The following is a 15,174-nucleotide window of genomic DNA, read 5'->3' as shown; positions in this document are numbered from 1 at the left end:
TAGCCAGTGCTGCCTGGAGTGAGAGTGTGTGAGGGTCCCAAAAGGTTGCTGCATAACTGTGGGCACATGGGAGTTGGTAGTGCGCTGCGCTCATCGGTCGGACATTGACAGGAGTAATGTACGTGAACAAGAACATCATGTCATTCAGATACTCCCAATCCAGTGAATTAGCATGTACTAAAGCATAGGGTAAAGTCAGCTTGTCAACTTTTTTAAGGACCTAGTCTCAGCATAGAACAGCACAACAGCTCCTGCATTTTAAGCATCAGTTAGGAGGCGCCGCCACCAAGCGCCGGCCGAACGCCAATCCTCCATGGCGGGGGAGCGGTTGGTGTTCCTCATTTTGTCGCGCGGCTCCCGCACAATTTGTTTCACATGCCACAGGTTTTCACGTTTTTAAGCTATTTGGCGTAAAAGGCATTTCTGGTCTGCACCGATGTCAGGAGGCCCTATGCTAGAGGTCAGGGGCATGTTGCTTGATATCCTACCATGGCGACGCTTCAAGTGAACTGTTACTTGACATTGCGTGAAGACGGGCCCACGTAACATTGACCATTGGGTATCGGTCTGCTCTATCGTGTTTAATCCTCCACTAAGATATGTCATGTTCGTTGCCACGGGTGGGGGAACAATTGTGCTAGCTAGAAACACTGCGCGGAGTTGCCATCACACATTACAACATTATTATGTCGGAGTATGGGTATACTCTCTGAAGGCCACTGTAGAAGCCTTTGAAGTTGTATACGTGATGCTTTTGTTTAAGGGATTCGTAATTTACTCTGGGTGGGCTGGTGGGCTGGGCTGAGGTGGGCTGCCGTCTTTAGTGGCAGCCATGCCGTCGCTGCCATGCCTGATGCCGCTGTCTGTGTCCGTCTCAGGCTGCTGAGGTGGGCTGCCGGCCGGGCGGCCGTCTCCAGGGTCGCCATGTCGCCGCCGGGCGTGCCCGAGCGCGTCGCGCGGCCGCTCATCGCCCCCGGCAGCGAGTTCCTCTGCGGCTGGGGCGCCGCCTTTATCAACATCACCATCACCTTCCCCATCAACAAGATCATGTTCCGGCAGGTGAGCCGGTGGTGTGCTGGCCGCGGTGCTATGGCTGGCTTCGTTTTGGTGTGGTGGTTACTCTTTCGAGTGATCCCAAATCAGTATCGCCAACAGCAGGGTGCGTTGATGTGGGCGCCATTAACTTTTACGCTTTTTGGAAGCCCAAGCATTCTGGATTGGTCAGCGGTCTCGGTAGATGCTGGCGTAGGTTCTGTACGAAATTGTCCTGCATATTCGGTTCCATACTGGTAGCTGACTGGGGTCAACCTCTCTATTGCTGGTTCAGCCATCATGCCACACTGTTTCAAACTTTGCACTGATTCTGGTCCAGCATCTACCGTTCCGGTAGAATTGCTGTTCTGTACTGGTCCAGCCTCTATCATACTGGTCAAGCCATGGCAGCGAATAGCCCAGTCTTTTCCGCACTCGTCCAGTACATGCCATATTGGTCGGTATTTGCCGTCTGCTCTAGCCATTGTAACATGCGGGTCTGGCGTGTGCGTCGCATCGGTTCTGGTGCGTCGCACCGGTTTGCACTCAGTTCTGGTCCTTGGGATAAATGTGAGAACCATTCCTTTTTCACCGACGTCTGACTATTTGCGCCTTGAAATACGCAGGTGTAGTCTCACGCAGAGGACAGATCGTGTGCGAGATACCAGCCCTCGTCTGACTTCTAGGGAACGCACGCATGACGCCGACTGAAGCGTGCGCACGTGTGGACATGGATATGGAATTTATCCATTCCAATTTGCCCCTAAAATGCACGGTTTTTACGTTTCACCATTGCAAATTTAATTTTCAGGTCAGGTTGTCCCTTCAGATTCCAGCTTAAACCCACCGATCCTGATCCCCCGTCGCCTCTCCCCCCCCCCCCCCCCTGCCCAGACACGTGGTTGAACTCATGCCTGTGGGTACTGGAGGTGTGCTGTGTTCCAGATGTTGCACGGGGTCAGCATGTGGTCAGCCCTGGGTCAACTGCGAAGCGAGGGTCTGCTGTTCCTGTACCGCGGCATCTTACCACCGCTCTTTCAGAAGACAATATCGGTCTCTGTAATGTTCGGTGAGTTTGGTGTTTGGTATTGGTGCCGGCCGCTGTCGCACTGCTGCGTTTTTTCCTCATCCGGTTTGGTCTCTGGCAGTGTTCTCATACCTGGCAGTGGTGTTCCGCAGAATTCCTACTGGGATGTGTTGGGGCATGCGGAGCCAGCAGCGTGTCATGTGTGGGCTGTGTGGACCATAGTTGTGATTTGTGATCATGTGATTGTGACTGTGATATGAGATCGCAGCAGTAAATCAAAGCGGCGCCTCGAGGCCGGGCAATGAGATCTAATAAGTTTCGTGTTTGATCGCTCGACGGCTCTGCCCGACTCTTCATAAAATAGCAACCCTGATGAACAGAATCCCTCACGAGCTCCTATGGCTGTCTTTGTATAAAGGTTAATGTGCTACAGCCATTCACGGTTTTTTACGCGCAACATATATCCATGAGAATGAATTTAACTGATCAAGGAAAACCTCATTTTTACGCTAATGATGGCCGTTCTTGAACTACGTTATGCGTGGAAGGAGGGAGCAAGAGCGTGACTGATGATTTGATGAAGCGTAAACAGCCTTTCAACAGAGCGACGATTTTTCGACATCATAACGTTACACTCAGGTGTGCTTGCAAATCATGCTGATATTGTATTAGCATCGTAACTGGGGAGGTGTTTCGTGCCCGGCGTTACCAACGCATAATCAGGCTGGGAGGGACTGAAAATGGCCTAAAATTTGCAATGTTTTGTGTGGGGCAACCCTATATCCCGGCACCACTGTCGGACTGGGGCCACACTTTGTGCGTCCCTGTGTAGGTCCAGTAAGAGACCCAGCCAGTGAGATCAGACCCCAGCCAGGTCAGACCGAGCCGACGTCTGCACGCGCCGTGTCGGTCCGGCGTGCCGGCGCTGACAGCCGGTGCTGCCGCGCAGGCATGTACGACCAGTACCAGCGTCAGCTGGAGGGCCGGCTGCCCCGGCTGGGCCGGCCGCTGGTTGACATGGGCGCCGCCGTGCTGGCCGGCGCCACCGAGGCGCTTCTCACGCCGTTCGAGCGCATCCAGATCCTGATGCAAGATCGGCACTACCACTCGCGCTACGCCAACACGTGGCACGCGGCGCGCGAGCTGCGCGTGCACGGGCTGGCCGAATACTACCGCGGCATGGTACCTATCCTGCTGCGCAACGGCGCCAGCAACGTGCTGTTCTTCGGGCTGCGCGAGCGGCTGAAGGCGGCGGCGCCGCACGGCGGCGGCCGCGCCTCGGCCGCCGCCTGGGACTTCACGTGCGGCGCCCTCATCGGCGCCTTCATCTCGACTGTGATGTACCCGCTGAACGTGATCAAGACGCACATGCAGAGCGGCGTGGGTGGCCCGTACCGGGGTATCGTCGAGACGCTTGGCGAGGTGTACCGAGCGCGCGGCCGCAGCGTGCGCGCCCTCTTCCGCGGCGTGCACGTCAACTACAACGCGCTCCCTCATCAGCTGGGGCATCATCAACAGCACGTACGAGCTTCTGAAGGGCTACATGCAGTGAGCGGCGGCTGTCGCCGGTGGTCAGTCCGTACGCGCACCGACCACGCTAGTCAGTGATTGTGGTCGGTGCCGAGGGTGCGGGCGGCTGCTGGTGACCGCGGCACCGCCAGGCGTGCCCCCCCCCCCCGCCCCCCCCCCCCCGTGCGACCCCCATCCCGAGCGGCGGCCGCCGACCCGCAGACGATTGTACTGGATTGTCTACACCTCAGCCCATGGTCGCCGGTGTGATTGTATGTGCGTGAGCGAAAGTGGTTTTACTGCGAGGATGATGTGAACTCGTAGAAAATAAATGTTTGTCAGTAACCGATGACGGCGCGCGTGCGCACATAGTGTCGATGATAGTCTCGCTGCTGTACCGCGGTGCCTTGTGATGGCGATGTGCAATACATCGGCACCTGTAGAGCCGTCTGAATATCATCCCGTCGAACCCCCTGCTCTTCCCGCCCCCTAGGAACCCCCTGCTCTTCCCCCCCCCCCCCCCCCACCGACTTGCGATGATTTGGCAAAGCCTTGGCCTAAGGTGGCTGGCTCGTGCATTCGTTTGAGTTGTGGTTATTTGAGTAAGAATTTCTCGTTAGTTCATGGGGAAAGAATACGAGCCTTGATAGCTCCAATCCAAGATTTCATTCTCATCGGCAGGCTCTGCGTGGCGCGACGGGGTCACAGCTGCCAGATGATCCGAGAAACGGTGATGTTCATCGTATCACCTGGATATTAATTTTTTCCTGACGCCCAAGGCAGAGAATGTCGGAGGGAAAGACATCAGTTGTTTCAAAAATCGCCTCACAGCGTGACCGTGTGCTCCGCAGCTCGTCTCCAAGGGTTCTCCGTCGAAGGTAACACGTGTCTTTTCTATGTCCGCCGTCGTGCTTGCTGTTACGTCACGGACGACAAATCAGTCGAGGCAGTTCACGCCTAGGACAGTCATACAGCCCCGGACATCGCCGGGCCACTCGTGTTAGTCCGATGGGATAACGGGGGGGCCGAGCTGAGTCTGACTATATTGCGTCTGGGCGCGCCGAGCACGACACGACAACGTCCGCACGGTCACGCCTGAGACGCACGTGCGGCTCCGCGGTAAACCAACAGCACATCCTCCCGGCAAGCATCCACAGTTACACCTGAGCCAGACAAGGTCAACATGGCACGACAACACATGGGAGGGGTCTTAGAGTCGAGGTGGGCACATACAGCGTAACAGACCACAGGAGCCTCACCTAAACACGCACAACCACACACATTACCGGCATGCCAACCCCCCCCCCCCCCATCCCCCACCTCGACATCATGTCATAACAGCCTACAGTGACGCCTCACGAGAGCCTCAGTTGGACGCGATCCACCACAGCGCGCCAGGTGACCTCGGCCTCCTCGGCGGCCCTCTGCCGTCCTCGCTCCAGCACTTGGCTCAGGTAGCGCGGCTCGGCCTCGAGCCGCGCCCAGGCGTCCCGCACCGGCGCCAGCCGCTCGGCCAGCACGTCGGCCAGCAGCAGCTTGTACTGGGCGGTGGTGAGGCCGGCGGCGGCGCTGCGCACGCCCTCCAGCGTCAGGCCGGCCGCCAGCGCGTGCAGCGTCATTAGGGCGGTGACTGCCGGCCGTTCCGGGCTGGCAAACACCTCCGACGTGAAGTCGGTGAGCGCTAGCTTCAGCTTGGAACGGATGCGCTCCGGCGGGTCGTTGAGGTAGACGCAGCTGCGCGAGTCCGGGTCCGACTTGGACATCTTGCGGCTGGGGTCGCGCAGGCTGCGCACCCGGCCGCCGGCGTCCTCTGCGGCACGGCCGGCCGGTCAGGGAAGCCGACTCGGGCACACGGACTCATCTCGGAGGTCGATCGGTGCACCTTGGGCTCAGGACGGACGCGAGATGTGGGCAATCGCGGCAATACCGCGCACGGTTCTCGAGTAACAACCCAAAAGGCATAGAAATGCCTTGTCAGAGACGTTCTGGTTCTCATCGCATCCTAGAGTGAACGATCGAATCTTAGCTGATCAGTTCACGACAGCACCAAATGCTACTACAATCGACTCACATACGTTTAGGAGTCAGGGGGCCTAGCATTTCAAACCGCTCAATCCACACTTATAGTGGATGTTCAACAAGCAACCACGGCGATGCAAGGTAAACTGACTTAAGAACTGTTTTTCAAACCTATTCCTTTTTAGAACAAGCCTAGGCCTCTGGATCTGCCAATGCTCTTACCATCGACGACAGCCTTGGGATGTGGGAAGAGTTTTCCGAATTGACGGTTGAAAGCCTTCCCCAGATGTTGAGCAAGCTGAATATTCTGTAGCTGGTCTTGACCGACTGGTACCTCAGTTTGCTCTGTCCAAGAGAAACCATTAGCCACTGGCGAAATAAAAAACAAATAAACCTCCAAACGGACTGCACGCATTGCTTTGGGGCACGAGGCACGAGTGTATGTCAAATTGTCGCGGGTGCAGTGAAGCCAACACTCAACCAGTACAGACCCAATTCAACGGATTAGGAGCATTGGGGACAGCCAAACGGCCTTCTGGTCAGACAACATTCCGATTGGGCACATCCGTGCTAGACACTGATACAACGCGTGTGGCAAGCCTGGATCCTCGCTCAGACGGTGGTTATAAGTAAACACCTTGATCAACTGAATCACCCTGACTGTGAAACACAGGCAAGACTCCAGCTCACAACGGAACTTCGCTTACACCAGTAAGAGGAAAATCATCAGCGGGTGGACAAACACAGACGGCGACGCCCATGGTGTTGGTCGCCCCACGCCTCACGCTTCTAACAACTCACAGCCCCGCGGCAGCCCACGGCAGCCGGCCCAGCGCTCCGACTCGACGTCTCCACCCGGCGCGGCCGCCCTCACCTGTAGAGCAGTATGTCGGCCGCCTGCAGCACCGGGTAGAGGTAGAGGCCGAGCGGCACCTCACCATGCTCAGCGGCCTTCTCGCGGTACTGCGGCAGCTGGCCCAGCCGCGGCATGGTGGTCAGGCAGGAGAGCACCCAGCCGAGCTGCGTGTGCTGCGGCACCGCCGACTGAAGGAACAGCGTGGCCCGCTCCGGGTCGATGCCGCACGCCAGCAGGCCGGCCGTCAGGCGGGTGATGTTGGCGCTCAGGTCCGCCCGCCGCTGCAGGCAGCGCGGCAAAAACCGTCCGTACGGCGGAGGAGGTCAAGTTGTCAACTAAATACTCGGGACGCAAAACGCCGTAGGTGAAATAAGAGGAGCATGAGTGCTATAGCCAATTCGGTGTCACCGTAAGATTTTTTTCATTTGAAGTACGGACACAGACAAAACATAGCAATGACAACCATACCTGAGGCACAGTGAGAGAGTGCAGATCCACTATGCAGAATATCAGCTCCTTGTCAGTCTCCTGCAGTTCGACCCATCTTTGGATTGCTCCGAAGTAGTTGCCCAGGTGGAGATTGCCCGTTGGCTGAACGCCCGAAAACACCCGGGAACTCCTCGCCTTTGTGTCATGCTGGAATCGCACATGCATATAAAATTTAAGCTTCAAAATCACCTGAAGAATGTGTAGTAATGAGCAAACCCCACGCCGAGTGAGTCTTAATGTCAGCTGTCCGGAAATTTTGTGACAGCCTTTTCTGGCCAGGCACGCTTATGACGGACTTTAAAACAGTGCAACTGCTGATCGTGCCGCCTTGCGGTTTTTCAGTCGCAAGTAGCATGGTTATTCACAGTTGTGCTATTTAGTGTTCCAGGTAATTCTATGTCAGCATACCACCAAGTACAGTTGTCTACAATGTGGATTATGACAACAAACCATACATCCCCCGTTTTGGGGCCGTCTTGGAGAAAAAGTTTCACATCTCGGAGGCCAAACCAGATTTGACATGAAGCCAGACGGGCAGTGTAGGCAAATGAGCCACATACAGATCACCAGCGCACCTTTATACTTTGCAATAAGTAGTGGCCCAAAACGAGTTCCCTCTTTGCATTTTTGGCAGTACCTGTGCCTGTCACTGAGCTTGCAAACAATCCTCAACTTCATTGCATGATGCTGATTCAAATGCCTGGTCATGTCAGGCCCAAAGGCAGCCAACAGCAGTAAATGTTTTTTTTTTTAGGTTGTGTGTAAATGCTACATGTAATTACACCTCTGGCTGTTATATCCATGGAAGAGAAACTTCTCAAACTATTTAAAACTCACATTTGTATGAGCTCCTCAAGATCAGAGGATTGATCTGTTTATGTTTTGCATCCCCTATTTGCAAATGGCAAAGATATTTCACATTTGCTATTGCCATGCTCATCCCAGGCCACAAAGGAGTCTTACTGATGTAAAGGATATAAGGACTTACATAAGGGCATGGGAACTGAGGGGGCAGTAGGGACAGCTCACTCACCCCCCACTTGGAGGATCCATGCTTGCATGTAAGGGGCCAATTCTGAATTCCAAAGAGACCATCAAAACCTGTTAAAGCCCAAGCTGACCTGCCAAGGGCTTATTCTGCCAATACAAGATCCATTTGGATCAAAGGAGAGCACTTCAGGGCCTGTGGAGGGCCTATTCTGACCTGTAGAAGGCCTATTATTGACTGTGGAGGGCACACTCTAGCCTGCAGAGGGCCAATATTGCCTGGAGGACCTATTCTAGCATGTCAAGGGCCAATTCTGGCCCAATTCTAGCCTTCAGAGAACCCATTTTGGCCACAAAAAAACATTATGACCTGTAAAGAGCCTGGTATGAGCTGTAGGGGTTTATTATTAACCATTGAGACCATGCCATGAAAGTCCACTCCAGCCTGTACATTGCTCGATGATGATGATGATTTGGGGTTTTAGGGCACATCGACTGCTGAAGGTCATACAGCGCCCATCCTGTACATTGCTCATTCTGACCTGTAGAGTGGGCCATTCGGCCTTGTACACAAACCCATTTAGTCTTATAGAAGCCCTATTCTTGGCTGTGGACTGCCAATTTTGGCCAGCAGAGAACCCATTCTGGCCTATAGAGGGCCCATTCCAACTTGTGAATGACCTAATACTGGGTGTGAAGGGTCAGTTATTGCATATACAGGGGCCATTTAAGTTGTCTTACTGACAGAGACCACTTTTCACTGTGATGAGCCCATCCCAACCTGCAGAGAGCCCATTCTGGTCTGTAGAGAGCCCATTCAGACCTTTAAATGGCACATTCTGATCTGTAAGGAGTCCATTCTGATCTACCAAGGGCCTGAAGCACTTGGTCTGCCATGTTTTTTCAACCTGGATGGAATGCGGTAATACTGTACCAGCTAGTGAGGTGTGAACAAAATATTCCTTTCAAGGCAGCCCATATGTAAAAGCATGTGAGTACAGCTTAAACCATCTTATTCTGATTGTACAACTATTCTTACCTTGATAGTTCTATTTCAACAGCACTTGCAGACACATTGAATGTCAATTATTGTCAGCATAGGAATCACAAACAAAACAAATCAAGAGCTCAAGGCCTTCCTTGCTTACATCAAGGGTGACATTTCTGGCAAAACACCACACTTGGATTTCTTGGAATGGAAGGGAACCGAAATGAACAAGCCGGGGCTAAGCTATCAACTTTTCACGTTACACCGAATAATCAGAGCACCAAGGCTACTTACCAAAAATCGGCGATGACATACAAGCGAACTTGACAGTCCGCAAATCTTTCTCAGGGTCATATCCGCCAAGGAATACCGTTCGCACGTTCGCGTGCGCAACTAACCGCACGCCAGCATTGAAATCAACAGCACAATCACCTTTGCGAACGCCCATAACTTTGCACGTACAACACATCCTCGAGAATATTTAGTACGTATTGGTGCTAAGAGGGGCAACGGTGTTTAGTACCGATACGTACTAAGAGTGGCTGCGTTTATTACGTATAGACACTAAACGGAGCAGCCCAGTAGCATATCTTTATGTGAATTTAGCAAAGAAATGTACAAAGTGACAAAGTACAAGGTGTACAGTGATAGGAAGTGATGCATAGGTTTTCTAACTGAAGCCATCATAACACAAAACATCTGCATCCAGTCAGAAAATTATAGTCTTGTTTCGCTGGGCACCTGCAAGACATCCATGCTTGGATCTTCACATTGTAATGTGAGACTTGAGCATGGCCAAATCACACTGAATATTCAAGTTATTGGTGTGTGAAGATTTTTTGGCATTTGTATATCTGAAACTACCTTGGTGATATCATGATTCCTTGAAACATTGGCTCTCTTACCATCAGAGTTGGTGGCACCTGTGTGCTAAAACTATCAGCTCTTGGATTTAGAGGGCATGTGCTGAAATTGTCCCCATGATGTCACTACTTAACTGTACATAATCTACCCTTACCCCAGACATGTCAAACATTTTGTGTATTTTGTGCACTCTGGGTTTATATTGATATTATTGTCTGTTACATTTAAATGATTTTCTCTCAGACATAACTAGTTGAATACATGTGCAATAAGATAGAGCATAACAGGACTATTTTCCAACATATTTATTTTTCAAGAAGCATAGTGCATTGAATTTTTGCTGATCATATTAAGTGAATGCAAGCAGTAATGACATCCATATGTCATAGTTTTGACCTATGTGCTTGAATAATGAAATATCACTGACTGCTATGAAATAGTGTTCTGGCCTTGGTTCACAAAAACTCAAGTTAAACATGCTCATGGCTCCAGCATGCTTTTAACATGCTTTCAAAGGAATACTTGTGGTCTTGCATGCCTACTTACAGCTTAGATGTAACCATTGGCTTGTAGACAGTAAAATAGGAGGCTTTCCAAATCTGTGCAGACACAGACAGTAGACACCAAAAACAAACAATCATTTCAGCCTCCCACATTCTAACACCTGATGCCTGGTACTAAAAGTTATGGCTACAGGAGATACAGATGGCTAAGCCAACAGATCTTGATGACCACAACCAGTCATGGGGTTAGAAATACATGTCCCAGGAGCATCAGGATAGTAGTACATCTTGCTACTGCATCCTAGCACCAGATACCCTGTGCATGGAAAGGATTGCCCAAAGTTTGATGACTAGGATGAAAGGTTTTGAAGTTTGGTGCAGAGTGTGAGGTTTTCAGGTGATTTGCTACAGGACATCAACACTCTGGTCATTGTTCCACCATCTGTGTGCCTCACATCAGCTGCACCAAGTTTGCGAAGAGTACTTGCAGCGGGCGTTTATGATAGGTCAAAGCATGCTGAGAAACTGTGGGAGACTTAAATGTTTTCAGGGCATTGAAATTTTAAAAAATGACAGCTTACAAACAGGGTCACTCTGAAATAGGTGGTCAGACACCAAGTCAGCCATGTTAAAGTCAGTTCTCTGTGTAGATTGCATATAATTTTGGGAGGACGCACACCGTGTTCTTCCAATGGCATCAGCTGATTTTCAAAAGATCATTGGACTGTTCTTTCTTGGCAGGACGACGTGATACACCATCTGGATGGTTTGCCACCCTGAGGGCGGAGGCTAGCCTCGCCATAGAGCCGACGCCAGGACCGTCCAGGAAGGCCGCCGAGACGCCAGCCCTTCAGCCCTTCACGGAGAACCCAATGGACCGAGTCGATGACGACAGCGATGGCGATGACTTTGTGGATCCCCTGTCACGTCAGATCGTTTGACCTGTCGGCGCCCGCGGTGGTCCGCAGCGGTGGTCCCCCCATCCTCCACCGCTTGTGGCTAATCCAACGGCCGGTGCGCACAACACCATGTCGGATCTCCTAGGCAAGATGCAGAAGTCCATTCTTCAAGATCTGGACGATCACCCTAAGCATGACACGACATCGCACATGGTGCTGTCGGCATTCATGACTAACGGGTGTGTCGCCACGTCCTCCGGCGCCCCCCCCCCCCCCCTGTCAGAGCCAGCTCTATGCGCAGGGTCAACTAGGTTGGCGGAAAAGCGTGGCCCGCCACATCCACACCCCGGCCGGAGAGGCGGAAGGCCTGTCCACTTCGTGGACGGTAGCATGTGCTCGCTGGTCGACCTCCAAACACCGGAAGGGATAATCACCCGTACCAGCGGTATCTGGGACAGCGTCGTGCCGCAGTGCCGCACAGTCTGCAGGACTGCTTCGAGCAAAATCGAGCGCTGGGTCGCAGAACGTGTCATGTCAAAATGAAGTCATGGAAGGGCGAGTTGGGTAGTTAAACAGACAACGCACCATAGAAATGTTCTCATGCAGGCTGTTTTCTCCCATTTCAGTGTTATGATCATTGCATGTTCATCAGATGCCTTGTCTTGGAAATATCCCGGCTTTTCAGTAAATGCCTATAGCTACAAGCTCAGGCTTAGTGGGACTTTACTATCTGAGGCCTTTTTAGTCGCTCCAAACGCAGAGTTTGAGGCGATGGTACGCATTTAAGTCTAAATGTGCCTGGGTAAGTGTGCAAGATATCTGGTGTGTGCATGTATTGAGGAATAGAGGTGGTGCACACAGGAACCTACAATGTTTATCATGGGGCGCCCAGCGGTTCCCTGCATGCCTGTTCCGGGTGCCGGCCGGCTCGGGCTGCTGCTGTGCGTAGGGCTGGGAAGGAGTCCGGTTTAACCTTGATCAGTCGTCATCTTCGTTGTGGCTATGGAAGCGGGGGTGGCTTGATGCGATGATGTGTGACGATGGTATCTGATGGTGTATTTGATGGTTTTATGATGACGATGTGTTTGCCGGCGGACGGGAAGCTGTACGCTGTGCCAGGTGCAGTCTCCTTTGTGGCTGCATAAACCACTTGGATAGCTTGTGAGTGTTGTTTTATTGTGTCTGTGAGAAGTCCTTTGGACGGAATGTGTTATGTCTGGTTTACGCGGAATGTGTCTAAACTGTCGTCGTTTCCTGCCTGCTAAGGTGTGTTCTGTCGATCTGAATGCACTTGCATGGCATACTGAGGCTGATGATCTCGTTCATATCACCGTCCACGATTTGTAGGTCTTCGAGTGTTTAGCCGGGATTATTGTATGAGGACCACTGTACCATTGCCATAAGAAGTCAATGACGACCGGTACAGTGTACCATCTCATTTAAAGGCCATGTCATTAAGAGAGTACAGTCGACGGGGTTCCAAGAAATGATGGGAGGTGTCAGTTGACGCAGCGCGAGACCGGTCTGCTCCAATTCGGATCCCATGCATTGGGTATTCTCGTGGGATCATGCGGGATTCCGGTTTTGCGTCGTTCTTTATACAAGTTACGACATGGAATAAACTAGCAATCTAGGCACCTGTATAATTAACATGGTTTAGGTCCCGTTGCTTTCAGAACGGACATCCAGGAGCGTGTGCAATGATTAATAATGTTTAGTGGTCATAGAATCCCATCAGAGCTTCGGTTTTGCTGAATTTGTTGAAAGCATTGAGCGCAGGACTGACCGACCTGGGGTACGGTAAACATGAGGTTTGAATGTACTAAATGAATGCAATTGAGTCTAAGTCCTGGTCTAAATGTTCATTCTCTCAATTGTTACATTGCATGCCCATTCTCTCCTTATGTGGGTGCCTAAGGTACATTTATGAGAGTACATTTGGGTTTCTATGCCTTTATGTTTTCCGTTGGTATCTGAGGACTGAGTGGAAAAAGCGAGTCAGAAGTTGATATGAGATCAAAGATATTTCATGGTCCAAAATCCTTCAAGGAGGACTGCATTCAGCGGGATTTTCATCAGCGTGACGTGCTATTTTGTAAAGATCCACGTCTTTACGGCAGAGTAAAGTGGAAGTGGGAGAAAGAGATGGGGCTGGGCATAAGATCGCTAGCTCAGCTGCGATTTGTCCGCGGCCCGATAAGTCCTCAGAGAGAGACCCTCAACGAAATGCGATCTTAAGGCGCTGGACCACGTGGCGATCTTATGACCATTGGACGGCTCTGTTGACGTCTAAACTGCTTACAAAAAAGAATGCATAGAAATAAAAGATAGAAGCAAACGCAAAATAGTTGGGGAAGTTTCGCTGCATTTTCATCTCTTTTATCCAATATATGCTCGACAACGTAGGTTTTAGTGGCCTCAGCTTTCCTGCTCCAAAACCTTGTTTCTCGTTGTTCTTGAAAGCTAGTTGTTGGGCTACGGTAAATATAAATGTATTTACAAAATGATATTATAAATATATTTCTCATCACCTCTGATATTTGGTAGGACAAAACATTTTTGCCAGAACATTGATAGCTGGGTGATTTCGCTCAGCACTATTTCTAACACCGCTGCTGGCGGTCACTGGGATACTCATGTATGAAGAAATATGCGCAGCCCGGTAACCCAAGGCTGGCCAGAGGAAGTGAGAGGAAAAATAATCCCGGCTAAACACTCGAAGACCTACAAATCGTGGACGGTGATATGAACGAGGTCATCAGCTTCAACATGCCATGCACGTGTATTCAGATCGACAGAACACACCTTAGCAGGCAGGAAACGACGACAGTTTAGACACATTCCGCGTAAACCAGACATAACGCATTCCGTCCAAAGGACTTCTCACAGACACAGTAAAACAACATTCACAAGCTATCCAAGTGGTTTATGCAGCCACAAAGGAGACTGCACCTAGCACAGCGTACAGCTTCCCGTCCGCAAGCAAACGCATCGTCATCACAAAACCATCAAATACACCATCAGATACCATCGTCACACATCATCGCATCAAGCCACCCCCGCTTCCATAGCCACAACGAAGATGACGACTGATCAAGGTTAAACCGGACTCCTTCCCAGCCCTACGCACAGCAGCAGCCCGAGCCGGCCGGCACCCGGAACAGGCATGCAGGGAACGGCTGGGCGCCCCATGATAAACATTGTAGGTTCCTGTGTGCACCACCTCTATTCCTCAATACATGCACACACCAGATATCTTGCACACTTACCCAGGCACATTTAGACTTAAATGCGTACCATCGCCTCAAACTCTGCGTTTGGAGCGACTAAAAAGGCCTCAGATAGTAAAGTCCCACTAAGCCTGAGCTTGTAGCTATAGGCATTTACTGAAAAGCCGGGATATTTCCAAGACAAGGCATCTGATGAACATGCAATGATCATAACACTGAAATGGGAGAAGTTGTAGTTAGCACAGCTACATTCTAGCCCAGGTACAATCTTTCTCACCCGGAGGAAAGATTTTGGGGCAATGTGATACCCGCCTAGGCTTTTACTGACCTAATGTACTTAATTTGGGAACAAGTGTGTGGTTCCCTATTTAGCTGGATGGGATGCCATCCTCTCCACAACTTTGAGAAAAAAACTCAGTCAAAATCAGGGAGAACATGGTTTGCTCCTTATCAAGGGGATGAAAGATTTCTCTGCTCACCCGCTCCACCAAATTATGTACAAAACTACACCACCCGAGACCTCAGGCTGCTGCGTGATCGGGCTGAGATCCCAGCGCAGCAGGGGCGGAGGAATTGTTTCATCCTCACGGAGCAACCCAGTCGCATAAGGTTGGCATCACTGCATCTAGCCACCGGCGTTGAGTCCGATACAATGCCTTTCTCAGTGTATGACAATGAACTAAATTTATATATCGCCCTTATCTGCACCACAACCCAGCCGCGCTACCACCGCTCCTCGCGCGACTCCTCCAAAACAAGGTCGGCAGGCTA

At 51.4% G+C, this 15,174-nt stretch overlaps 2 protein-coding genes across 2 annotated transcripts; one reads left to right on the top strand and one right to left on the bottom strand.

The window, feature by feature from the left end:
* The first annotated feature begins 928 nt into the window (after positions 1-928).
* On the top strand, positions 929-3,852 carry LOC119093029 (solute carrier family 25 member 51-like). Its single transcript, XM_037215921.1, has 4 exons — positions 929-1,059; positions 1,978-2,101; positions 3,009-3,580; positions 3,820-3,852. The coding sequence occupies exons 1-4, from the start codon at positions 1,048-1,050 to the stop codon at positions 3,850-3,852; spliced, it is 741 nt and encodes a 246-aa protein (XP_037071816.1). The 5' UTR covers positions 929-1,047.
* Positions 3,853-4,894: 1,042 nt separating this feature from the next.
* LOC119093027 (tryptophan--tRNA ligase, mitochondrial) lies at positions 4,895-9,363 on the bottom strand. The gene is made up of 6 exons (XM_037215917.1): positions 9,202-9,363; positions 6,912-7,079; positions 6,462-6,724; positions 6,243-6,247; positions 5,810-5,932; positions 4,895-5,378 (listed from the first exon to the last, which is right to left on the bottom strand). Exons 1-6 carry the CDS (start codon positions 9,259-9,261, stop codon positions 4,924-4,926), a joined length of 1,074 nt encoding a protein of 357 aa, XP_037071812.1. The 5' UTR covers positions 9,262-9,363; the 3' UTR covers positions 4,895-4,923.
* Positions 9,364-15,174: the final 5,811 nt, after the last annotated feature.

This window comes from Pollicipes pollicipes, unplaced genomic scaffold (assembly GCF_011947565.3).
Source record: "Pollicipes pollicipes isolate AB1234 unplaced genomic scaffold, Ppol_2.1 Scaffold_3841;HRSCAF=4506_pilon_pilon_pilon, whole genome shotgun sequence".
Classification (NCBI taxonomy): domain Eukaryota; kingdom Metazoa; phylum Arthropoda; class Thecostraca; order Pollicipedomorpha; family Pollicipedidae; genus Pollicipes; species Pollicipes pollicipes.
The sequence above is the reverse complement of the archived record's forward strand: the minus strand, read 5'-3'. Positions and strand labels throughout refer to the sequence as shown.